General features: G+C 46.6%; 1 protein-coding gene across 2 annotated transcripts in view; it reads left to right on the top strand.

The window, feature by feature from the left end:
* The window catches only part of RAPGEF4 (Rap guanine nucleotide exchange factor 4), a 401293-nt gene that overhangs the window by 84048 nt on the left and 290262 nt on the right, over positions 1–26983 (top strand). For both annotated transcript variants that reach the window (XM_004703736.3, XM_004703735.2), the window contains exon 4: positions 14212–14358. In XM_004703736.3, coding sequence (XP_004703793.1) covers positions 14212–14358 — 147 coding nt within the window. The remainder of the gene's footprint in view (positions 1–14211; positions 14359–26983) is intronic.

Genomic DNA, 26983 nt, shown 5'->3' with positions numbered 1-26983 from the left:
TTGACTGTGCACTTTGCAATGTCCAAGCATGGCTTTTGGGTGAACTCATGTCACGAAGCTAGCAGGTAGAGAAATTGCGTTGCCCACTGCACCGTCTACTGTCAAGGGCAGCTGGAGGCAGACAGAGTCCAGCTTTGCAACCAGCTCTGAGGGGCGGGTCATGGAAGAAAGAAGGTGAAGAGGAGGGAGACGGTGGAATTTCCTCTCCAGCCAAGCTACATGCGAGAGGAAACACGGAAGGCGCCACCTGGGCCTACGCGGGTCTTGTAGTGCATGCTCAATCACTGCCTGTTGCTAATGTGGTCACAGCAGATCCCGTCCTGGAGGACTCAGAGGGGGACAGGAAAGGGTTGGGTATTGGACCATGGGGTGAGGACCAGAAAAGACCCAGGGACGAGCTCCCCATCTTCTGTATTGTATGGGACATGGAGTTTTCCACAGACATGAACTGGCTTAATTCTGAATCTTTCCCAAACCAAACTCCCGCCATTGAGTTGATTCAGACTCAGGGTGGTCCTGGAGGCCAGTCCCAGGGGCATTCACTGGGGCAGGTCTGCCCTATCCTCCAGGGTGGCCGGGAGTTGGCATCGACTTGGTGGCAGGGAGTTTTATTGATTAGGTGGCCTTTTCTCTGATAAAAATAACAACGAAATACCACCCTATTTATTTTATATAGTGATTGGAAGGCACAACTGGGTTTACCTTTTAAGAATACACAAGCCATAAACCGTCTCTTTTGCTCATCCATTCACACGACCCTCCTCATTCAGTAAACTACGACCTTCCCCTCCCTGCCCGTCCGGCTCCTTCGTCACTGGGGTGAATGAAGCACCGCGTCCTGCCTCCTTCTGTATTTTGGTTTGTTGGGTTCTTTTTGAGTTCTTTGGACTCTAGGCTGAGGACTGCACGTATTTTTCATGGGTGAGAGCCCCCTCCCCCAATGGAGTAATGACTGATCGCTTACAAAGCATGTCACTTACATTCTTTTATTGGAGCTACCCTATGAGGTAGACCCAGGTGCCCTGGTGGCATAGTGGGTTCTGCAATGGGCTCCTAACTGCAAGGTCAGCCATTCAAATCCACCCCCCCCCCCCCCCCCCCAAGAAAGATGAGGCTTTCTAGTCCTGTATGCTTTTACATTCTCGCAAATCCATAGGGGGCAATTCTACTCTGTCCTATAGAGTGGCTATGAGTCAGAATCAACTTGATGACAGTGTGGTTCTTTGGTTGTTGGATGAGGTAGACGCAACCGGGTTGGAGCGTGCTCCCTTCACAGGGGCATCTGTGGGCTGCTCAAGTGGTGAGCCCAGGGCTGGACACCACGTGCGATTTTCTGTCCCAACCCAGAGCTCTGCCTTGCCATTCTTAGCTCTAGGCAGCGTGGGAAGCCATCTCCCTACAATGCCTTCCAGGGATTTGGACAGGGCGATCCTCCCAGGCTAGTGCAGGGTTCTGGGGCCCTGGTGAGCAGTCATGAGGAAGTGCTACAAGCTGTGCTCTGTGGGAGACACATACGAAAGATTCTATTCCTGAAAACATGAGTCCATCTGGACTCATTCGCAACGTGCAACCCCAGAACCCAAGGGGCCACAGGTGGTGGCCGATTCTCCTGTGCCTCTTGGGTCCCTGCAGCTAAGATGATTACCAAGAAAGCTGTTGTTGGTGCCATGCTTGGGAGAAGTTTTGAAACACAAAGACTCCTGGGGTGGCACAAACGGTTAAGCTCCTTGTTAACTTGGACTTACTATCGTTAAAAGGCCAGTGGTTTGCGTACACCCAGAACCACCTTGGGAGCCAGACCTGACCATCTGCTCCTGAAAGGCAGAGCCCCATGGAGCCGTTGTGTTCAGCACACAAGGCTTCACCGCGTGTTGGAATTGCTCTCTTGGCAACCCACTGCAGCGGTGACACGCGAACACAGCACCATGGCCAGAGGTAAGGGAAGCATCTGCTGACCAGGCCAAGTACCATCCCAGGTGATGCAAAACAAAGCTGTTTGGCTCAGGGGGAGCCAGATGGCGCCCAGGTGGCAGCCAGTCCCCCTGGGTGAGATGAGGCGTAGGTCTTTCGGCTGGCTATTCTTAAGTATTGAACATGTGAATGCGCGAGGTGGCTGGCTGATCTTGCTTTACTTAGTGGGTCTTCTCCTGTTTCCCGTCTGGTCAGGTAGTGGTTTAGGTTGGACGGACTCCGACGTCTCACACACCTAAGCTCTCTTCAGCAAGATCCTCAGCGTCTGCTCCCTTGGTTTCCCTTCGGCTCAGTCCCCCCACTCCCATTGCTACCCAGTCCATCCTGACGCCTGGTGTCCCTACATTAGGTTTCTAAGGCTGTCCATCGTTAGGGGAAGGGAGCACCTCTGCTTTGTCCCATGGAGTGCCTGGTGGGCTTGAACACCTGATCTTGCAGTTAGCAGTCCAAGGCTTACCCAACCGTGCCACCAGGTCCCTCTGATAACATGCCCGAAGCACGCAAGATGAAATCTTGCCATTCTCGCTTCTAAGGCACATACTGGCTGCACTTCTTCCAGGAGGTTGACTTCTTCCTCAGGCAGTCTGTGGCACGTGACACGCTTCGCCAGCTCCGTAATGCAAAGGCAGCCCTTCTTTGCTCTTCCTTATTCAGCGTCCAACTTTTGCGCACATGTGGAGCGATTGAAAGTAGGGTGGCTTGGGTCGGGTGCACCTCTGTCCTCAGAGTGACAGCCTTGTGCTTCTGCTCTTTAAAGAGGTTTTGTGTAGCAGGTTTGCTGAGCAGAATGGAGTGATTTATTATTTTGTGAAATAACTGTAACAGCTGTTTACCTTAGGTGATACTATTTGCCATGCAACATAGGTACAAATGTGCTTGACACAACGGATGTATGTATGGATTGTGCTAAGAGCTGTAGGAGCCCCCAACAAAATGATTTAAATCATATATATGCATAATTTAAATCATATATAACTTAAATCATATACATATAACTTACACACACACACACACACACACACACACACATGCGCGCGCCATGAATTGGAATTGACACTTTAGCAGTGAAGATTTCTTTTCCCAAAGAATGATGCCTGTTGTAAAGCCTGCAAAGTTGCGATGTTATCACAAGAGGGCAGTATATGATAAGCAAACACAGGAAATGTTCTTGCTGTTTGAAACCTGAAGTTTTCACCAAATTGTTCAGCCATTTCACAGGGTCCATGGAATTGCGGCAGCACTTGATCTTTTAAAAAAAATCATTTTAATGGGGTTCATACAACATTTATCACAATCCATCCATCCATCCATCCATTGTGTCAAGCACATCTGTACATTTGCCATCATCATTCTCAAAACATTTTCTTTGTACTTGAGCCCTTGGTATCAGCTCCTCATTTTTTCCCCTTCCTTATTCCCTCATGAACTCTTGATAATTTATAAATTATTATTATTTTTCATGTCTTGCACTGTCCGATGTCTCCCTTTCCCCCCTTCTCTGTTGTCCATCCCCCTGGGAGGGGGTTATAGGTAGGTCATTGTGACCGATTCCCACTTTCTCCCTCCACCTTCCCCTTCCTCTCCTGGTATGGCTACTCTCAACATTAGTCCCGAGGAGCTCATCTGTCCAGTATTCCTGTGTTTCCAGCTCTTATCTGTACCCATGTACATGCTCTGGTCTAGCCAAATTTGTAAGGTAGAATTAGGGTCTTGATAGGAGGTGGGGGAGGAAGCATTAAAGAACCAGAGGAAAGCTGTATGTTTCATCGGTGCTACACTGCACCCTGACTGGCCCATCTTCTCCCTATGACCCTTCTGTAAGGGGGATGTCCAATTGCTTATGGATGGACTTTGGGCCTCCACTACGCAACCCCCCCCTCCCCCCATTCACATGATTTTTTGCTCTGGGTCTTTGATGCCTGATACCTGCCTGATCCCATCTACACCTCATGATCACACAGGCTGGTGTTTCTTCCATGTGGGCTTTGTTGTTTCTCAGCTAGATGGCTGCCTGTTTATCTTCAAGTCTTTAAGACCCCAGACGCTCTATCTTTGGATAGCCTGGTACCATCAGCTTTCTTCACTACATTTGCTTATGCACTCACTTTGTCTTCTGCGATCATGAAGGGAAGGTGAGCATCTCAGAGTGCCGGTTTATTAGAACAAAGTGTTCTTGTGTTGAGGGAGTACTTGAGTGGAGGCCCAATGTCCATCTGCTTCCTTAATACTAAACCTATAAATATATTCCCATAGATCTATTTCCCCATCATCATATATAAAAATATTTATATATGTACATACCTGTATTTAGGCCTCTATAAATAACCTTTGCCTCCTAGTTCTTTCCTCTATTTCCTTTTACTTTCCTCTTGGCCCACTCTTATGTTCAGCCTTCATTTGGGTTTCGGTAATTCCTCTCGGTTACATTGCCCTGGATCAAACCCTACCAGGTCTCCTACACCATCCTCGCCATTGATTTGTATTCACTTGTTGTTCCCTTGTCCCTGGGTTTGTTAACACCCACTACCTTTCCCCACCTCCCCCTCTCCATGTCCTCCTGGAACTGTCAGGCCTGTTGTCCTCTCTTCTGGCTTGTTTATCCTGCCTATCCCATCCAGATAGACATGCAGAGACAACAATGTGCACAAACACAAGACTGAGCACAACAAAGCAACAATAGAAAATAAAACAATAGCTACAACAAAAGGCAAGGACAATAAAAAGAAAAGCCTATAAATAGTTCAAGGTCTATTTGTTGTCCTTTATGAGTCTTTTCCAGTTGAGGTTGATAGGGCACCACGCCCTGGCCCCATAGTCTATTTTTGGTGTTCCCTGGGGACTTCATTGCTCTGCTCCTCTTGCTGCTCTGTTGCATGCCCCAGCGTCTCGCCTCGTGTGGTGGGCTCAGGGCAGGCACAATTCCCTCCATGTGTCTCTAGTATTGTCCCCTGTGGTTCTATGAGCCAGTGAGGAGTGCCGTGTCTCGTGGTGGGGCCAGCCCTATGGTCCTCTCTGCAGTGGCTGCTCTGAGCAGAAATATTGTCCTCAGGGCTTGGTGGGTCAGGATGTGCTTCACTCGTTTTTCCTCCCCGCTCGTTGGCTCCTGTGGCAGCACTTGATCTTGGCCAACAATTCATTCCAATGTTTATCTTTCCTGTGACAGTGTCTAGTAGATTTTAGCCTAACTCGGGAAAATTTTGCTTATTAGTTACACCCCTAAGGTAAAATAAAAAACTATTCTTAAGTATTAAACATGTTAGTGTATCTTTATATTAAAAATTATATATGTACTTTATACCTTTCAAAATAGAAAAGTAGTCGTGTAAAACAATAACGGAAGACCATCTCCTATTTATTTACCCCCTCGTTTTGCCTCAAATTCACCCTTGTTTTTAAGCATTTGCCCTTTTGTTTATCACATCCGAAGAGTGGGCAGGTTCCCCACGATGTGGACCTTCCATCTCTCCCCGACTTTCCGACTTTGTCTGTCTGCTTCATCCCACATTTTCAGCTAGCACCCTCATTGGGAAACATATGTGAGCAGATTGACTGAGCCCATGCAAAAGGTGCCAAGCTCTCAGCGGCTGTTTATAACCTCTCCCCACTTGGCTGAGTTCAGACTGTGCTACTCGTTAAGCATTCGGGGGCAATCTGTTTAGCATCCTTGCTTGTGTCTTGAATTAAGTTTTGTTGCTGTGTACATCTTCTTTGTTTGGGTGGACGCAAGACTGATGCTCTGTTGCCATGGGACTGGCCTCCCTGATTGGGCTACCAGAATTCAGTGCTTGTCATGCCCCTTCCAACCTTCCTGAGGCCAAGCTGCATGATCTCCTTATGCTGTGTCTCACTGTGCTCTGAGAGGTACAGACCTTGTAGCTGCCACTTAGAAAAACATTCCCCTTAGAAGTGATCTGCGACGTGGCGCATTGGGTTGCAGTCTTCATGGTCAGCAGTTTGAAACCACTCTGTGGGAGAAAGAAGGGCTTTCTACTTTTTTTAAAAATCGTTTTATTAGGGGCGCATACAACTCTTATCACAATCCATACATACATCAATTAGGTAAAGCACATTTTTAGATTCATTGCCCTCATCATTCTCAAAACATCCACTCTCCACCCAAGGCCCTGGCATCAGCTAGAAACAGCTACAGTCTTGGAGACCCACGGGGTCACAGTGAGTTGGTTTCCGATTCGATGGTAGTGCGTTTACTTGGTGATAAATCCTTTGATGGCACGTACCTTCGAGTGTCTGGACAAGTTCAGAAGCTAGGTCCCATTACGTTTTATGATTTAGAAGGTCTTAGAGTACTCACTAAATGCCAGCACTAAATACAAACTCGTGTTATAAACCCAGGTGCTAGAAAAGTTATTGCCAAGTAGTGCCTACAGGTCTAAAATAAAATTAGTAAAACACGATTTGCTTGGAAAGAATTTATGTTTGTAGATCCAAACACTTAAAGACCAATTTGTCCCTTGATATTGAACCAACATGTACCCCAAACAATACATTTGTTAAGACAGCAAATTCTTTTTATTTTTTTGAGCCATTTATATAGAAATGAGTGAAATATGCATATCAATAAGATCTGGTACCCCCACCCACCCTCCCGACCCCTGTTAGCCTTTATGTGTTTTCTGTTAGGTGGCATTGAGTTGATTTCAAGTCTTGGGGACCCCCTGTGACAGAACAGACCTGGCCATGGATTGTCTTGCTGTCATCCTAATGGGAGCAGAGGGTCACGTCTCTCGCCCCCAGAACTTCTGGGTGGGTGTGAACCATCCGCAGTTTTAAAGGAAACTAAATGCTTCACCATCGCACCCCTAGGACTTCTTGATCTTGATGTACTTAGAAATCTGCTTTCCTGATTGCTACTTACTTTAAGTGTCACCAGTGTCTGGGACGACGGTAAGTTTTGCACTTCAGCTAATATTTGCAGACATATTTGCGAGGCTCAGTTTTCTTAGTTAGCGTGGCTAATAGTCTTCATGATCAGTGGTGTAGAGGTTAGACCACAAGGTGAGTTGTTCAAAACCACCAGCGGTTTCTCGGGAGAAAGATGAGGTTCTGTACTCCCGTCAAGGGTAATGGACGCGGTGGCAGTGAGTTTGGCTTTGGTTTCATAACCAGTGGCTTTCATGACACCAAGCACCATTCCATTTTATACTGTAGCTATGTTTATCATGAAACAAGCAAATAAAATGCTCCTCCTGGTGTGCCTGCCTTAGGAGAAGCCAGTACACCATGATTCAGAAGTACAAAGCAGGTAAATTAAGGAGTGATTACTTACAGTAATCAAAGAAACAAAAGGATTCTTTGATTTACAGCAGGATTCATCAGAAGGGTTCCTTTGAATACTAGCTCCCCCAGAGCGCTGGAGTGTTTTTGCAGATCCTTCAAACCACTTGACATCCAGACTGGGGACTGAGAAATTTGGAAACTAAGTGTGAAAAGCAGCCGTTCATTGAAGATGGACAGCAAAGTGAATAGAGAGATTCTTGGTTCTTTCAAGGATGGGAAAATATCAGTTGCTTTTAAATGGTTTTAATTTATTAATCATTTTATTGGGGGGCTCATAAAAATCATATGACAGCCCATCATTCAATTGTTTTAAGTACACTTGTACATATGTTGCCATCCACATTTCCAAAACATTTTCTTTCTACTTGAGCCCTTGGTATCAGCTCCTCTTTTTCCCCACCCCTCCCACCCTTGTGAACCTTTGATCAATTGGAGAACATATCATAGAAAGGTGGGTGAAGGGAGACAATGGACAGTGTAATTTGCTTTTTTAGAAATGTGGATAACTTACACATTCTGATTGATATGACTAAATAGAACATAATGATTTCCATGATTTTATGAAGCACCTACTATGTACTGCGGGAGAAATTTGAAACTGTCTGCTCTAATTAGGATTTGTAGTCCTGGAAACCCAGGGAGCAGTTCTACTCTGTCATACAGGGTTGCTGTGACTGGGAATTGACTCAGTGGCAGTGAGTTTGGTCTTCTGCTTGTAAGAAAGAGTATGCTCATGTCACAAATGAGGATACTGACCCTCGAAGCTCCCCAACTAGTCATCGGTGGAGATGAGCTTTGACTGGAGCTCTTCCAAGGCTCTGCTGCCTCTAGGGAGTGTGTGTTGTCATTTTCCCCACCAACCACTGAACATCCTGACTCTGGATGCTTCCTGTGTCTCCTTTGCCTGATGTTCACTGCCTTCCATCAGAGATGGCTTTGCTGCTGGCCTGTCAGGTGGCCATTTAAGGATAATCTTTAGACTGACCAGAGCCCAATTCTTCACTTGCTAGCCATGGTCTTGGTCCTTAGCCTATAAAGCAGCAACAATAATGAGGGTAGTGCCAGATTATTGAAATACTACCACGCAGTAAGACTATCCCCAACTTCACAAGCATTGATTTTGAGGCGGGCACAGTGCTGAGCAGTTTGAAGACATGATCTCAGCTGAGTGTTGTGGGTGAAGTGCTGAGACACAGCGCTCCACTCCCACAGTGGAGACCCTCCTGTGTGTGTACTCCCCAGGCTCAGTGGGTAGTTAAGTAAGGAGGTCTGCATAAGAAATCAGAGGGTATGTCAATGCGGTGCCCCAGGTGATTATTTGGGGGAGCTCATGAACCCACTGTTGTCGTGATTGCTAGGTGCCATCAAGTCAGTTCAACCCAGAGCAACCATGTGTACTACAGACAGAAACCTTTCCCAGCCCCGCGCCCCCTCACAACCTTTGCTATGTTTGCGGCCATTGCTGCAGCAACTGTGTCAGGCCATCTCTTCGAGGGTCTTCCTGGCTTTTCATGTCCCTCTACTCAGCGTGCTGTCCTTCTGCAGGGACTGGTCTCTCTTGATAACATGTCCAAGGTACATGTGATGAAGTCTCCCCATCCTTATGCCTGTGGAGCATTCTAGCTATCCTTCTAAGACAGACTTGTTTGTCCTTTGGCAGTCAACGGTACTTTCAATATTTGTTGTCAATATCATAATTAAAATGCATTGACTCCTCTTTGGTCTTCCTTATTTGATGTCTAACTTTCGCATGCATATGAGGAAATGGAAAATACCATGGCTTGGGTCAGATGCATCCTAGTCTTCAAAGTAACATCCTTGCTCTTCAACACTCACATGAGGTCTTGTGCAGCAGACTGACCCAATGCAATGCCTTGTCTGAGGTCTTGACTGCTGCTTCCGTGAGCGTTGACTGTGGATCCAAGCAAGAGGAAGTACTTTACAATTCTAATAGTTTCTCCATTTATGGTGATACTATTGATTGGCGCAGTTGTGAAGATTTTTGTAAAGAAAACAGCCCCGTTCTATAGAAGTATTGGCTTTGGTGAGTCGATAGGCTTTACTAACTCTAACATAAGGAAGGCCTCCGAAATGCCACCAGAAGGATAGTGATTTCGAAGTTGTTCTTGAACCCTAAGAGCCAACCTGGTGGTGCTATGGGTCAGGTGTTAGGCTACTAACCCTAAGGTCAGTAGTTCAAATCCACAAAGGAGAAAGGTGAGGTCATCTGTTCCCGTAACGATCATGCAGTCTCATTTAGTGCTGTGTCTGGCAGAGCAGAGGGCCAGTGAAAAAGAGGAAGGCCTTCGACCAGATGGACGACCCCGTGGCCGCATCAGTGGACTCCAACATAAGAACCATTGGGAGGATCGTGCAGGGCAGGGAGGCGCTTCGTTCTGCAGTACACAAGGTCGCTGTGTGTCAGAACTGACTCGGCGCCACCCAACCACACGGGTTGGAATCACCTCGGCAGCAGTGGCTTTGGCCTGTATTACAGCAGCGTCTCTGGAATACAGATTTCACCCAATCCCACCCCACCCCCCACCCCTCTCTAGTGGTTTCAGTGTAATGCAGGACCTAGACCCATGCATTTGGCCAGCCTACTTTCTTGCTTGCGTTTGCTCTGCAGTGGTCCCAGAGATAAGGATTTAAGTGCAAGTGCCTTCCTTTTTTGGAGATGGTAGGAGAGCAGGCGGTGAGACAAGGAAGGAAAGGCAATACAGTGTGTACATGAGAGGGTTTCCCCGGTGGGCCCGTGGGGTCTGTTCTTCAGGGGTCCCTCTAAGAGTTCCGGGTTAACGAAGCTGGGGTATTTATCTTCCATCTTCCATGCCTCTGTGGTGGAAACTATACCTTACTTAGACTTACTAATTGCCAGTACTCTGGCCTCAGTCTGAGCGATTGCCCCCGAGGGCAGCGGTTCTCAACCTGTGGGTCTAGACCCCCTTTGGGGGTCGAGCGACCCTTTCACAGGGGTCGCCTGATTCATAACTAGCAAAATGACAGCTATGAAGTAGCAACGAAAATAATGTTATGGTTGGGGGGTCACCACAACATGAGGGACTGTATTAAAGGGTCGCGGCATTAGGAAGGTTGAGAGCCGCTGCCTTAGGGGCAGACAGCTGTCGGTGTGCGTGGGACCTGTCCAGAAAGCTGAACGTGCCCTCCGGGGTGAGTGAGGACCTCTGGCCGGGCCTGCTAAACCCGCCTTCACACACTGAAGACTTGTTTGGTTAAGTCTTCAGTTCACACGTGACGGTCCTCAGAGGAGGTGGCCATCTTCCGGTGGAAGAGGCCATTCCTTTACAGTGGTGATGTCTCAGGACCCTGGACCAGGGCCGATTGCTTCCCGTAGGCCCCGTGTCACGGCAAGCATTTTCTTTTAGGTGGCTGGCTGAGCTCGCTCATGCTGCGATAACAGAAATGCCACCCATGGATGGCTTTAACAACGCACGTTCTCTGACCGTTTAGGGGGCTGGAAGTCTGAGTGCCTGCTCTGGGGGAAGGCTCTGAATGTTTATCTGCAAATGAGCATAACATAAAACTGTTCTTCTGAACCCCGTTGCTTAACTGATGTCAAGTCCCCTTCAACTCCTATCAACCTTCTAGGGGTAAGTAGAATAGCTTCATGGGGTTTCCAAGACTGCAAACCTTTATGGAAGCAGACTACCTTATCTTTCTTCCATGGAGAAGCTGGTGAGTTTGAACGGCTGACCCTTCAGTTAATAGCCCAACACTTAACCCACTGTGTCACCAGGGTGTCTTTAATTCCTAATATCAAACAAATCAAACCAAACCTACTACCATCAAGCCAGTTCCTACTCCTGGTGACCCTATTGAGGGTTTCAGAGACTGTAAAACTTTACGGGATCAGACAGCCTCATCTTTCTCACTTGGGGTGGCTGGTGGATTTGAACCACTGACCTGGTGGTTAGCAGCCCAGTGCTCTCAAATCCTAGCTTAACCAGGGTTCCTTTTTCTTCAGAATAAAACTAAAATCCAAACCCACTGCCAACAAGTCAATTTCAAGTCATAGCAACCCTCTGAGTTTCCAAGGCCTTCCCTCTTTCCAGGGTCAGAAAGCCTCATCTTCCTCCCTTGGGGTGGCTGCTGGGCTTGCCTCATGGTTAGAGCCTGATGCTCACCTCACAGCACCAACAGGGGTCCTTCAGTGTTTCTCTGGAGTGAAACACCTCCAAACGCACTGCCATCGAACGGATGCCGACCTATCGTGATCCTATAGGCCAGGGTAGAATTGCCCCTTTCCAGTGCCCAAGAGTAGACCTCTTTACCGGAGTAGGAAGCCTTCTCTTTGTCCCGAGGAGTGGCGGGTAGATTGAGGTAGTTAGTTTATTGTGCCAGCCTGGCCGATAAACACATGTGGGATTAATTGAAGGGCGGAGAGATAAATGCCTTGGCAAGCCTCGCCTTTCTTGTCTCTCGCTCTTTGATCATCGGACCAGTGTGCGGCTGCCTTGCTTGTTCTGTGCCTCCATTTGCCAGCTACGCTACCGGTGGGACACCTAATCCTTGTACTGTGTCGCTGTAATTTCTCGGAGGGATGTGTGGGTTCTCAGAAACAAGCAAGAGTAGATGATCGCACATGGCTGGGGTGGCCTTGAGTGCGTGCGTCGTGGAGGTCCTTGCCCAGCGAGGCAGCTCCAGATGTCCAGTTTTCAACCCGAACATAACCACACTGTGTTGTGCATTAGAAGGCCTGTTGTTAGTTTCCCTCCCACCACACCCCAACCCATGCTGACCCCCTGCACAGTGGCACAGCACTCCGTAGGCATAGAGTTTTCATTGGTAGTTTTTGGCAGGAGACCATCAGCCCTTTCTTTCTACTCTTCCTTAGTGGGGGAGTTCCTTTGAAATCTATTGGGAAGGTTTAACATTCCAGGGAAAACTTAGGAACAATTGCAGTTATTTGTCCTGATTTGTAAGAGTTTTTTACCAGCAGGAAGACACGTGAGTTTCATTTTCTCTCTCTTTTTCATGGGGTAAGGTATCTGGAGGGAGGAAGAAGGGGCTTTCTACTCCTGTAAAGAGGGACAGTCTCAGAAACTAACAGGGGGCGGTTCTACTCTGTCCTACAGGATCACTCTGGGTCGGGATTGACTCGGTGGCTGTGCGTTTGCTTTTTTGGAGATCTTTTGGCCACAAGCTCTAGGTGACGGGGATGAGAGGAAGGAAGGCGAAGACTGGCTAACCCTCCAACTGTGCAGATAACGCGTTTGCATTCTACTTGGCTAATTCTGCAAATCATTTAGACACCGAAGTGGCAGCCATAATACCAAGGGTCCATCTTTCTCTGATTTTAAAATAGAGACAAACACTGGAAAGTGAATATTAGGCAAAATAATCATTAATGAAGGGTTACAGTGATAGGAAAATGAAGTGGGGGAGGGGAGCTCAAGGGCCCCCAATCTTCTGGAGAATTTGTGAAAGTCTGTGATTCATCACATGCTCTCTGTTTATTAGCATTTGAGAATTCCGCGGAGGTGCCTAACTCTCCGACTCTTGCCCTTTCAGTCCCGAGGATGTTTTACTGACCGAATTTGTTTGCAGCTGCCTTTCTGGAAAATTTATGAGGGGCTATTCTTAAATTTTCCTCCGATCTCTCATTCTTCTCCAGGATATTATTGATTTTATTTTCCTGAACACAATTTTATATGGTAATATCTGTGCAGAAGCAATTTGCTATGGTTCAGGGAACTGTATTCTTATGGGCATTTGTCTTAGTAATGTGATTACAGAGTCACTAACTTGATCTTAATAACATTTGCCTATTACCGTGCATTAGACGCATGAAAGGAAGACTCTGTGGTCTCCAATCAGAGAGTTATCCTTGTGTATCTTCCTTAGCTTATTTGCCATGAGAACGTGGCTAATGTCTTGCAAAATTAATGTCCAGGTGATTTTGAGGGATTATTTGCATTATTGGGATCTACTTGATATTAAACCCAAACATTAACACCGATGTTGCATGCAAAAAGGAAATTACTTTTAAAAAAATCACACAAAAAATCCCAAACTTTTAAGTTCTTGGCTCAGGCCATTTTATAGAGTAGGCAAACTACAGTTCCTGGGATGCTGTCTCTACCCTGTTGTGGCTGCAGGAGGCAGCATGGTACAGAAAGCTTAGAACTGTAGCCCGTCAGGACGAAAATCTGACTGCCCTGGTGACTAAGGGTATGGACTGAGGCCGTGTGAGTGCAGCACTGTGACCTTCAGGCTCCTCCTCTTCCACTTTCCTATTTAAACATCTTTCCAGTGCCCTCCTCTTCCACTTTCCTATGTAAACATTCTAACTATACCCTCTCTTTAAAACAGTATTGGGGCTCATCTTCAATGGACCTCCCTTTTCTCATAAAACAGAGAGGAGCCACCTCAAATGATAAGCCTGTACCTAAGACTTATTGCTAGCAGCCTCATTCAAAACACCCCCAAAAGTGAAATGGCCCCAAAGGCCCATCAGCAGGAGAGCAGATACGTACACGGTGGCTTATCCACACGTGGGAGCCTCCTCATCCATGAAAAGAACAGAAGACGGACTCACACAACAGCGTGGATGTGTTGTGTAGACGTTCTGTCGAATGAAAGAAGCCGGACACAGCGGGTGCATCTTGCGTGACTATTCTGACATGAAATTCTAGAGCAGGCAGAACTCCGGGGGCCCCAGAAATCAGAACGGTTGATGACCTCTGGGAGGAGGGTCCTGCCTGGAAAGGAAGTGAGAGAAAGCTCTGAGGAGATGGGAATGGTTGAGTTTGATTTGGATGGGGACGGCATGTGGGTCTGTATTTGGCAAGACTTGTTGAGCAGCATAATCGAATTGTGTGTTTTAGTGTTTACACATCCTGTGTCTGCCATGAGGCAAGACAATGTCACCCACCCACTCGGTGTGCACGTCTCTAACGACCGGTTTTGGGGATCTTTCAGGACGCGGTGACCATTTGCACCCTGGGGATTGGGACGGCCTTTGGAGAGTCCATTCTGGACAACACGCCCCGCCATGCGACCATCGTCACCAGGGAGTGCAGCGAACTGCTCCGCATCGAGCAGAAGGACTTCAGGGCACTATGGGAGGTGAGCCCCGGCTTCCTTGTCAATTAATGCTGCCTCCACAGAGAAAGGGAGCTGCCCAGTGGATAATGGCATTACAGCCAAGCCTTAATGTGTCTCCTTCCGAGCCAGTTGGGTGGAATTTGATTTTCAAAACTTGCTTTTCAAATGACGGAGTGAAAAAGCCATTTTGACACAAGACATCCTTCTTTTCTTTCTCTCACTCTGTTTTTGTTGTTTTTTAAATTTAGTGCTTGCTCAATTTTCTGTCATCTGGCATACCTTATAATTATTTCTTGAATGACCATAAAGTGTTTTATGTCGTCCCCCTCCCCCGCTCCGATTCCACAGATGTGTTCCAAACTAGGGAACAAAATACTTTGACATTTTCTTTCTGCATTTTGAAAAATCATCACTGACACGTTCCCTAGTAAAGCGGAATGAATGGGGTTCACATCTGCTTCATTTAAATGCTTTTGAAAAATGATGAGCCCTGTAATAAGGTACGGGACATGGAGGTGTCTGAAGATGTCTGGTGACTTGCCTACTTCCAAACGCATGGGTGGCCCAGTGGTGGGTGGAGGCGAGTGGTCCTAGGGGCTTTTGCGTGGACCGAGGCTTGCCAGTACCCCTTAGGGTACTGAGCCCCTTCCCTCGAGGGACGGCGCATCTACCCTCATCCTCTATGCAGTCACCGCAAACCGAGCACTCATCAAGGCCCGGCGAAGCCTTGTATCTTTCCTGCTCATTCTTTAAGCTTCTGATTTTAACCCGCGGCTGCTCCGTGTCTTTGTCCTCGGCTCAGTGTGTCCATGTGTTAACCCATGGAGCTGGCAGGCTTCCCCACTTGTCCCGGTGTGGCTAAGATTTTAAACTTGATCTAAAAAAGAATTTTGTGTAATCAACTCGTTCCCCTCCAGAGCCAAACAAACGGTTGGGTGCCTTAAGGGAGCGAGCCCGCAGGTGAATGAGGGGTGCTTTGCCTTACAAGTCACGCAAAGCCTTGGAAGGCCCGGGTGGTGGAACCTGGGACTTTTATTCTTGGCAGTCGTGAATAAATTGCGGGGCGACTTGTTTGAAACGCTCGTCTCAGAAAATATTAAAGAGCTCCAGCCGCTTGGCAAAGTTCAGAGACAAAAGCTAGTTTTCGGAAGGAAGCCAAAGTGGGTTTGCATGAGGTGTGTGGGGAGAGGTTTTTCTGTCAATTAAAAGGGACCAAGCTTGGGGCAAATAAGCCTGGAAAAAACTCTCTTCAAAGGAGGAATTTGGAAAAAACTGGCTTAAGAACAAAAATGATCCCTAACTCTCGTCTGGGCTAGCTTATTCAAAATTGCTGATGATCCAAGGGAAAACTTGTAAAAATGATTTTAATTGGGAACCCTCCGTGTGCGGAGGAAGTCGCTGAGAAGTTGTTACCTATGAACATCCAAGAAACTTTTTTTAATTAAAAATGTTTCAGACATAACAGAAAACCAAAGAGCACCACACTCCTACCCCTACCTAGTGCAGCAGGTGTTCACGTGTGACCGCGTTTGCGTCTTCTTGACTTCTCTTTCAGATGAACCACTTTCACACCCATGACAGATCTCATGACATTTCATCCCAAAACATTCATAAAACACAGATCCTGTTACATAGCCACCGTGCCGTGATTTCACAGACAAAACGGACAAGCATGTCTTACTGTTGCCCAATAAATGCTTTACATTTCCCCCGTTGTCCTACAAACATCTTTGATATCATCTCTCCACTCCCCAAACTCTCATTGCCGTGGCTGCTGGCAGGTGCCAGTGGGCAGGTTCTAGCTCACAGTGACTTTCTGTCCAACAGAAGAGACCCCAGCCCGGTCCTGTGCCCTCCTCACAAGGCTTCCGACGTTCAGCCCCTTGTTGCAGCCAACCGTCTCATGGGGGGTTTCCTCTGTCCTCTTGATTGTTTTATCTGATTTAATGTCTGCCTGGTGTCTTCGTGGTTTTGGCTGCCAGGAAAGTTTCTACCAAATCCACGATTCATCTAGTTGTTTTCTCACGATACCTTTTTTGGTATCTTTACTCCACAGCTTCCTGTAAACCGAAATTAGGGCTGAAGGCTTGTTTAGATCAAGTTCAAACATTTTGGGTGAGAAAACATCGAAGAGGAAGCCGTCTACTTGCCTTGCTATTAGCATCGCTGTTTGATACCTTGGTCAGATTGTATCTGAATATGATTTATGGCTCTTCCACAGATGTTTCGCTTCACTCCAAAAAGCCACTACCACTTTGTGGATTCCAACTCGTAGCTACCCTAGAAGACACAGTAGAACTGCCCCTTTGGGTTTCTGAGGTTTTAAATCTTTACCAGAGCAGCCAGCCTCATCTGTCCCTCACCAAGCAGCCAGGGGATTAGAACCCACTACACCACCAGGGCTCCTATATTTTCCTTAGAGAAAAATTATTAAATGGAATTATTGCTACTGAGGGCTTCCCTGGCTACCCAAAACTTTGCCACACTGTTTTGCAGCTCAGCCTTGCATGTAAGCTCAGAGTGTGGTTTGACATCTCCTCAGTCAGAGATGAGGAGTGCCGGGGGCATGCTTCCCAGAGCTGGGAAGGATGGGTCACTCCGACCTCTTGCTGTTATAGGTGGAGGCCTGGGATCTCAGTGGGAACAGAGATTAATCAGATACTTCCTTTTATTTGCCTGCTCCTGGAACTAAGTGCAGAGCAGGAATTAGGTGCTCAATCAGCGCATGTGAAAATGCAATAAACTCTATTACCTAGCAATCTGTTAATTAGAACTCTATTAATGGACTTGTTTGTGAATATATAGTACATGATGATCTCAAGAAATTGCGAAATTCCAGAGTAGCTTCTGAATAAAAGGAGATTGAATTATGTTTATTCTACCGTTCATTTATTCTATGAGTACTTGTTGGATATCTCCTGTGCATTAGGTAGTGATGAATTCAGTGAACAGAGTTCTGCCTTCCAGGGAAGGGACTTCTGTTCTCCTCTCGAAAGGCATAGCATTCAAAAACAACTACGTTACATAGCTTCAGGATATGCTATATGATTAAGTAAAATTTATTCCTGTTCTTTGGATATTGGCAATCCATTGACAGCACACATGTATCACTAATCTGTTCACAGCATATTTAATTAGCCAGAACATACCTTCCAGGGTATGTCAGATCCTTGGGTTTTTAAATCAGCCCTCCATTGTACTGGTGGATGACAAGTAGAAGAATGAAACCCAAGCTCATACTGTCAGCTGAAGCCTAAGGTCGAGCCGTCAGCCCCCGACCAAGAGCTTCAGGAGGCTGGTAAAGGTCCAGGGAGTCATGCGATGTCTGAAGGAAGGGAGCAGAACGGTCAACTGGATCCGTGCCTATTGTTGGCCAGGGGAGAGCTCTGGCTCAGTGTCAGTGTTAAGCCAAAGATTCCAAATAGTAAAAAGTAGATAACTTGTATCGAGGGTCAAAAGCAGGGCTTGGAGCAGGCTCCTTCCCCTGCTGAGAATTTGCCTTTTCATTCAAAACAGAGTCAGAATCTACATTTTAAGAAGACCGCTGTATGTATTAGGCTGGATTCTCTAAAGAAGCAAACCCAGTGATGCGAGCATGTGTGTGGATGAGGGGGCATCACCCCCCCGCCCCCCCAACAACAGCAACAAAAGCCCTGGGAAAAAGCTCCGCTGGGCAGAGCTTTCATAGTACGCCTTTTTTCCTGCTAGGCGAGTGTCGCCTGGGAAGGTTCTCTCTGGTCACAGTGAATTTTATTGTAAAAGTTTCGCTTGAACCTTGTTTTCTTGTGATGGCCGATTTAAGAGAACAGCGTGCAGCTGTGAAATTTTGTTTCCTGCTTGGGAAAAATGCCACAGAAACTCTTGTGATGTTGAACACAGCTAACAAGGACAGCGCTATGGGAAAAACTCAAGTGTAGCACTATGGAAAAAACTCAAGTGTACGAGTGGTTCTCTCATTTCAAAAAAGATGAAATGTGGATTGATGACAAACCTGGGTCTGGAGGTCCATCAACTTCTCAAGTGGATGAAAATGTCAACTCATAGTGCATTTGGAGTTCATTCCACCAGGTCAGACAGTTAATCAAGCTTTCTATTTAGGCTTCTGAAAAGATTGCATAACAGTGTGCGACAAAAAACGTCCTGATTTATGGCAGGTGGGACTGGTTTTGCCATCAGGACAATGTACCTGCTCACATAGCCATCTCAGTGTGCCAGTTTTTGGCAAAAAAAACAGCATGCCTCTTTTGCCCCAGGCACCTGACTCACCTGACTTCGCTCCCTGCGACTGCTTTTTGTTTCAGCAAATGCAGAGGGACATGAAAGGACAGTGATTTGATAATGTAGAAGAGGTGAAGAAAAAAAATCGAGGGAGGTGCTGTCAGCCACCCAAACAGATGAGTTTGAAAAATGTTTCCTAGAACAGAAAGGCAGATTTAACAAATGTATTAAGTGTAACGGAGAGTGCTTTGAAGGTGATAAGGTTGTTTTGTAAAATAACGTAAATATATAGCTTTGAAAAAAATTTTTCAACTTTCTTTTTGGTACCCCACGTAAATACAAAAAGAAATTTTTATTAAGAAATGGAAGTGGGTACGTCCAGTCTGGTTAAGTCCCTGGGTCAGATGGTCAGCGGAAGGTTTCTTCTGACTCCTGTAGCTGCAGGGTCTGAAGGACAAGAAGCAGGCAGATGAAGCAGGAAGACCACAGGCTGGTGGGTGCAGAGCTGACCGGATCTGAGATCGGCCGAGTGCATCCAAAGTCAACAGTTCATTGATGCCTCCTGGGATCGGCAGGTGATGTCACAGGAGGCCTCCATGACCAGATGCAGGAGCCAGACCCAGCAGTAGAAGTGAGTAAGCTCCCTCACACTGTCAAGCTACGCGTGTAGCGTGATTGGCCAGCCCTTAAATGAAACTTCCCTCCATTGTAACAAGACCGTGAACTCAGTAGCAGCATGACTGCTTCACAGACGATAGCATCGTGGAGTTGACCACACTGTGTTGGAGAGGTGGAAGAATCCTGGCCCACTCGGGTTGACTTAAAACCTAACCATCACAACCACCCAGGAGCCCTGTGCTGCTAACCGCAAGGCCCGCTGTTCCAAGACCAGCCCTTCTGGTGGATGACAGGGCTTTCTACCTCTGTAAAGAGTTACAGTCTCGGAAACCCACAGGGTCGCTCTGAGGTGGCATTGACTGGATGGCAGTGACTTTGTTTGTTTGTTTGTTTTGTACCACAACTATCGTCTAGGTCAAGATGTGGAATATTTCCATTACCTCACTCATCCTACTTCCCCACAGTATTCCAGCAGTCTGATGTAGCCTTATCACTGTGAGTACCTCTAAGAAGCCCCGAAGGAGCTTGGTAAAATGTAGGTTCTGATTCAGTATCTCCCAGGTGGAAAGACAAATGCTCAGCAGGGGGTGGAACCAGAATGAGATGGTTTAAGGCACTGGGTGTTCAGTGTGAGCCACGCAGGAATACCTTCAAAAAAATAAGAACACATTTTTAGGAAGATGATTCTTTGAAAATGTACAGATAGGGATCAAGCTAGGGGGCCTTTAAAAAGAAAAGCAGTATTTTGCACTTGTAGTCCAAGCTGTGTTCACAACAAATGCCCTCTGAACTGTGTTTGTTACCCAGAAACCTCTTGGCACATTTTGTGATCTTTTTCTAAGCAGGCCAGAGCAGACCGCAGAAGACTGTTACTCAGGCGCCGTGGTTTGTATGCTACAGTTTATCCCTTGACCATGTCTGTAACCCCGTAAATACTGTCAACTGACTCCACGTCAATGTCAGGCTTTTATGCGATGTAAAATGGAATGGCTCAAATAAGAATTGAGGGCATCTTTCTATCTTAGGGGATATTTCTAGGGGCACTGAATACTTTTGAAGAAATAATTTTATACTGTCGCTCTTCAGTCATTTTCAGTGGGGGCCCCCACTCCTTCCAGACATATATGAAATATATTGGCAGTTGTGAGACTAGAAACCTTTTTAGTTATCTCTATTTCCTGCCTCTTTTAGAATATGTCGGTGTGTGTGTGTGTGTGTAACCTCCCTTTTTACATTAATAATCTTTCAAGCCACTATGAGAATAGGAATTACTGAAATGACAGCATGCATCTCTTTGCTGTTGGGCTTTCAAAAGCTGCATCAGAATAATAAACCTTTCAGAGGCATTTATCCTGCTTGAGTGGATTGGAGTATCCTAGCTGTCCCTCGCTGTCAGCGAAATTTAAGCCAAGTGTGTACTACATCCTATCTGGGCACATAAACATCTCGGAAGCCGTGGGCGGCTCAGTTCTACCCTCATGGCAGATTGGCATTTCAGGTGGACATTTAGTGACCCTGGGGATTGAGGCAGAGCCCTGGTGGGACCATTGTTATTCGTTGGGCTATAATCTGCAAGGCTCTCAGTTTGAAACCACCAGCCGCTCCTCAGGAGAAAGACTCCAATAAACAGTTCTAGTCTGGGACACTCACAGGGGCAGCATAGGGCAGCCATGAGTGGGCATCGATGGCAGTGAGTCTGGCAGTGAGACAGGGCTTCACAGCCCATGGCTGGTTGCAAGCAGAGAGGTCCACGCCCTCCTCCGAGATCTAACTGGTCCAAAGGCAAGTTAGAAGCCTGCCCTTGCTGTTGGCAACATTGGAGCTTGTGCTGTAGGGTTACTCACACGTCCAGAAATTTGCATCAAAGGGCTCAGAAAAATACATCCCAAAATAAACATGAAAGCCAAGACTTCATGCCAGGAACTCCAGCCACACACATCCTGTTGGCTGGCTCTCTGGCCTCCCTCCTCACAGAGTTGATCCTTCTTAACCGGGCGGAAGCCTGCTCTGATGATTTGGACCTTACGCTCGCTCTTCTAGCCTCAAGATTTTTCACCGAGTGGCAAACTAATTCTAATCCAGAAAGGAAGGAAGTGGAATTATTAGGTGGCAATTATTATCTATTTTTTTTAAAGAAAGAGAGGAAGACAAGGAAATCCTTTCCTCTTGCCTTCTCCTGTCTTACCTCTCCTGGAGAGCCACAAACCCCAGGTTCCTTCTGAGGAGGGAGCGAGCAAGCGTCAGGACGCATAGACGCGGCCAGGGGAGTATTGGCAGTGGAGGTTGGTTGTCCAAAGAAGAGATAGATACTCACTGGATGCTGAGGACGCTGGGACTCCGTATGCTCTACAAGGTCAGAGGGGTCTTTTTCTTCAGTGAGGGGGGAGGAGTGGAGAAGTATTCATGGTCACTGCTTGCATTTTGGTAGGCGGCATTATACTAGAAACATCTCTGGTTTTCTTTTTTTTTTTCTGGTTTTCTTATGATGGTCCACCAGATCTGAACATGTGCCACAGCACTGCCATGACTTGGCTTCACCTTAGTTGTGTGTGTGTGTGTGTGTGGGGGGGGGCCTGATGGCATAGTAGGTGATACGATGTGCTGCTAATCACAAGGTGAGCAGTTTGAAGCCATCAGCAGTTCTATGGGAGAAAGGTGAGGCTTTCTACTCCCATAAACATTTACAATCTCAGAAACCCACAGGGTCAGCTCTACCCTACCCTATAGGACTGTTGTGGGTCACAATTGACTAGACAACAATGAGTGTGAGCTTGTGTGGATGAGAAGGTGGGGGGGGGCGTGTCAGTTCCTCTTTTGCTAATGACGATGGGTGTATTTGTTTAGCCTGATGGTCTAGAATATGATCCTGGCAGAATGACACTGTTCACATTAATATAAGATATAGGTATATTTATCCAGTGACATAGTTGGATGGTTTATGGTAAAAGCTAATTTGGGGCAAGAACACAGATTAAGGGTGATTATCTCCTCTTGTCTGAAGCCCTGTAGGTATTGTGTCTATTTAGATCCTATAAAGTCCTTAGTATTGATGAGACTCTATTGGACATTAGTGATCACTTGAAGCGCTACCAGAGCCCTGTGCTTTGGCCTCTCCTCACTGTTTTTCAGTGTAAACAGACGCAGGCTTGGCTAGCAGGTGCCAGGAATGCCCAGATGCTGCCTGGCAGGCTTGCTGGTGGGGTGCTGTAGTGGGTTGATCTTTCCTCTCAGATGAAGCCCCTTAGGCCTTCATTTCAGAGGGTGCACTCTGGACAGTGAGGCCTTCTAGGAGGTGCTGTCAACACAAACTCTGCGCTTTCTTCTGTGAGGGTCGACACCTTGTTCTTCCCCACCTCCCCCGCCCCTTCCGCTGCAGTTTCATCTCATGGTGGCATGGCTCTCCTCACTCACCCAGCTAACCTCCTCGGCAGCATGCCCTTGTCAATAGCTGCTCAGGTCATGGTTCATTGAGGCCATGCTTTAAATTCCATATCTGAGAAAGTTCTCTTACATTCAACAAGCATGCTTGGTTTCGCCCCTGTGGACGTGCACAAGGCAGGCATCTGCCTTCCTGGGGTTTACAGTCCAGCAGAGAAGACAGTCAGAAACCAAGCCACTCTGATAGAAGATAAGACACACGAAAAGCAGTGGCAGCACTAGGAGCGGTGTAGGTTGTAGACTAGACCAAACGACGGTGTCATAGGGGTGGCACCCAAAGGACTACCTCTAACATTTTGTGCAGTGTTGCCGCAGAAATGACACTCTATTTAAATAAGGAATATCCTTGTAGTTGGTTATATCCAAGGACCCGTGATGGCATAGCAGGTTACACTTTGAGCCATGGTTCCATCCTGCCAGCTGCTCTTCACGAGACAAATGAGGCTGTCTGCTCCTGGAGAGATTTCAGGTCTCGGAAGCCAAAAGGGGCCGTTCTGCTGTGTCCTTTGGGTCACCATGAGTTGGGAATTAACTTGATTGATGGCTGTGAGTTTTGGGGGGTTGTTCTTGCTTACTTAAAACAATACCAACATATTTTGTGAAGCCAGCATACAAGATGTATCCATATACTTTTAAGGCAAAAACACTATGCTAATTTACTTTTTGAACCTTCTAAGATGCCCCTGTCAGAGCTGTCATTATTACCCCATTCCTAGGACGGTTCCCATCATGTGCTTTCTTCTGTTGGCTCTCTAAGCATGCTCTGCTGTTCTTCTTGCTGTGGATGCTTTTACAGTTGCTGGTAGTTTGTCAAACGTTCTGGAGTCTGAGCTGCAATATTGTGGAAATTAGTAATGTGTGACTCTCCATCCGTAACTTTTTTTGAGAATGAAGTAGTACTGAAAGGAAAACAGGTAGAAAACCCGAACAAGTCTTCTACTCAGATACTAATAATTTTGTAATGAATCATGTGATTCACTATAGGAAGGAAGGCCTCACAAAACAATCTTGTTAGTATTCATAAAATCTCAGAAATGTTGCATTTCAGCCACGTGTACCCAAATTTATCTCCTATTTTTCGATGCTTACAATGGATGAGGACCATTACTAAGGATTCTTTATGGTCTGGTACGGGGGAGGTCCGTGGGGGGAGGGGGAGTTGAAACCGTTAAGTCGCTGGACAGCAGTGACCCTAGGAACACCACCGGCGTACAAAGTACTATGAGAAAGATAGAATGTGCTGGAGGACTTGTAAGGGGCAGGGAGACTCTTGTCCACCAAGGCTATTATTTTATTCAAAGACAAAGAAAGCTGGTTCTGAATTCTTGTGTTTTTTCAGCATCCCCCAAAGTTTGGGGTTAGTTAACCAAATGACAGCATTGCAGCAGCTCTGTTTCCAGGGACTGACCACACAGTGAGGAGGCAGGGCTTCTGAACCCTGAGGTTGGGCTGTGAAGAGCTCCTTCCTCTCTCCCTTGCTGGGCTCTTGGGGAGGCTGGGTTAAAGTTCATCCTGTCCTCCCAGGGTGTCACGTGTTGTCATTTCAAATGCCCAGTTGTTTGTTGCCCAGACTCTGACTGGAGAAACTTGCTCTGCACTTTACTGGGCCCCACAGGCAAAGACAGCTTTAGTTGGGAAGACTTTAAAAATTTCAGTCTTTCAGAAAGAATTCCTGGAATGGACTGGGAGGTGTTGTTAAGCAATTTATGTGTGAAAAGCTCTGTGGGCGTGGGACTTCCTTGCGCTCATCAGATCAAATTTCATTCGGGAGGTGTCCAACTTGCCTTAAGACTGCTATAGTGTGGTTAGGGCAGGGCGTCTCACATGGGAAGAAACAACAGGAAATTTGTCACAAAGTCAGTCTCTGAATTCCTGCAGTTTCACTCTTGGTTGATTTTTTAAAAAAATTATTTTATTGAGGCCTCGTGCATTTCTCATCACAATCCATCCATCCATCCATTGTGTCAAGCACATATGTACATTCGCTGCCCTCATCATTCTCAAAACATTTGCCCTCCACCTCAGCCCTTAATATCAGTTGCTCATTTTCTCCCTCCCTCCCCAGCCCCCTTCCTTATGAGTCCTTCATAATTCACAACTTATTATAGTTTTGTCATGTTACACTGTTCGACATCTCCCCCTGCCCTCTTCTCTGCTGTCCATCCCCCAGAGAGGAGGCAATACCTAGATTCTTGCAGTCGATTCCCCTTTTCCACCCCACATTCCCTTCACCCTCCAGGCCTCGCCCCTCTCACCACTGGTCCTGAAGGAGTCATCTGTCCTGGATTCCCTGTGTTTCCAGTTGATATCTGTACCAATGTACATCCTCTGGTCTAGCCAGATTTGCCAGGTAGAATTGGGATCATGATAGTGGTGGGGAGGAAGCATTTAAGAACTAGAGGAAAGTTATATGTTTCATCATTGCTACCCTGCACCCTGATTGGCTCGTCTCCTCCCCACAACCCTGCAGTAAGGGGGTGTCCAGTTGCCTACATATGGGCTTTGCGTCTCCCCTCTGCACTCACCCACCTTTACAATGATATGATTTCTTGTTCTGTGATGCTTGATACCTGATTCCTTCAACAGCTCGTGGTCACACATGCTGCTGTGCTTCTTTCATGTGGGCATTGTTGCTTCTAAGCTAGCTGGCTGCTTGTTTATCTTGAAGCCTTTAAGACCCCAGATGCTATATCTTTTGATAGCCAGGCACCATCAGCTTTCTTCACCACCTTTGCTTATGCACACGTTTGTCTTCAGTGATCGTATCAGGAAGATGGGCACCCACTGATCTGATTTTTAGTTCTTTGGTGTCTGATAACTGGTCCCTTCTGCACCTTGTGGTCAGACAGGCTGGTGTGCTACTTCCATGTGCGCTTTGATGCTTCTGAGCTAGATGGCCGCTTGTTTATCTTCAAGCCTTTAAGACCCCAGATGCTGTATCATTTGATAGCCGGGCACCAGCTCTTGGTTGATTTTACTGACTCCAGCTTATAGGTCAGACCAATAAAGGCAAGACCTTCTAAAAGAAATTGATGTGGCCAAGTGGTCTGGGTGGAATTTCCTATGGATCCCTGGTTTAACACATCTTTGCTTAATAACTTTTTGGAAAGTTAGCCACTTAGCTTCCTGGGTTACCATGTTATATAATAAAGATGCTTTTATTCAAACACCACTGATGACAGGAGTGCCCAAGTTAATATTCTAATGAGAATTAGTTACTGACATCCTTTATGCCTTGACATTTAGTGTCATACTCCCTTGTTTTGTCTACACATTAAAGAAGGCAGAATCACAAATTATATGAATAGGAAGTGTATAGTGTAACAGTTCAAATTATATAAAAAATTTCATTTCATTTGTATTGTATCAAAACAAATTGAGGAGGAAGAAGAACCTTTTGTTTTCTCTCAGCATTGATAGTTGTAGCTCCTGCGCCTAGCTACAAGTTAGAATTACTTAAGGAACTTGTGATAGTTATGGCTTTGTGTCCATTTTTAGCTGAGTCAGGATTCTCAGTGGTTTGGCAGTTAAGACTTACTTAACATCCAAGGTGTGATTTAAAGCAAAGTAATCACCTCCATAATGGAGTCTTCTTTGAGCAGCCAATCAATCATGAAGATTAGGGTGGGTTGCAACACCCTTATTCAAAGTATGGCACAGATATAATCAAGGAAGATTCTTCAGAGATGAGGTCTGCTTCCAATATCAATGGATGTTGTGGGGAAACTTGCTAGTTTCTTGCTGGTTCTGGATCCTGCATCTAGCTCATTTTTTGGCCTCACGTTCTTTGAACGTGAGCCAGTGGCCTGCCATATTGCCTGCATATCATGGGAGCCATCAGCAGCCTGCCACTTTACCTTCCCACGTTGGGTTCACTCACCTCTGCAGCCACAAGTCTGTGATCTTCCTGCTGGTTTGGGGGTCATCAGCACCAGCTACTTGAGTCCAGAGAAGCCTACAGCCTAACGACTGACCCATAGACTCGGAACACGCCTACTTCTACAACTGTGCGAACCATTTTCTGGGTATAATTTTCTCTTCCTCCAGCTCTCCCTCTGTATGTAAGCTTATGGCAGTTACATAATCTCCTGTCGACTTGAGTAAAGGGATGGATCTAGCCTGTCAATCAGGTCACAGCCAATGACGCCTCTGTGTGGCCATGGCCTTCTCCTGAAGATTATTGGAACTCCTGTCTTCCTTCCTGGAGGCGGAAAAACACTCTCTGCTTCACGTTCCTGTTGACAAGCCGCATGGAGCTATGTTGATGTAGCCACAGCCCTGGAGCTGGAGGTGCCATGTGGAGACCCACACCAGTGCTGAGATGCTTCCACTGCCACTGGATCTATAAGACTTTCCACCCACTGGCCTGTGG

The sequence above is a fragment of the Echinops telfairi genome, unplaced genomic scaffold, assembly GCF_000313985.2.
Source record: "Echinops telfairi isolate 266 unplaced genomic scaffold, ASM31398v2 ScPeMD7_4;HRSCAF=17, whole genome shotgun sequence".
Classification (NCBI taxonomy): Eukaryota; Metazoa; Chordata; class Mammalia; order Afrosoricida; family Tenrecidae; genus Echinops; species Echinops telfairi.
The sequence above is the reverse complement of the archived record's forward strand: the minus strand, read 5'-3'. Positions and strand labels throughout refer to the sequence as shown.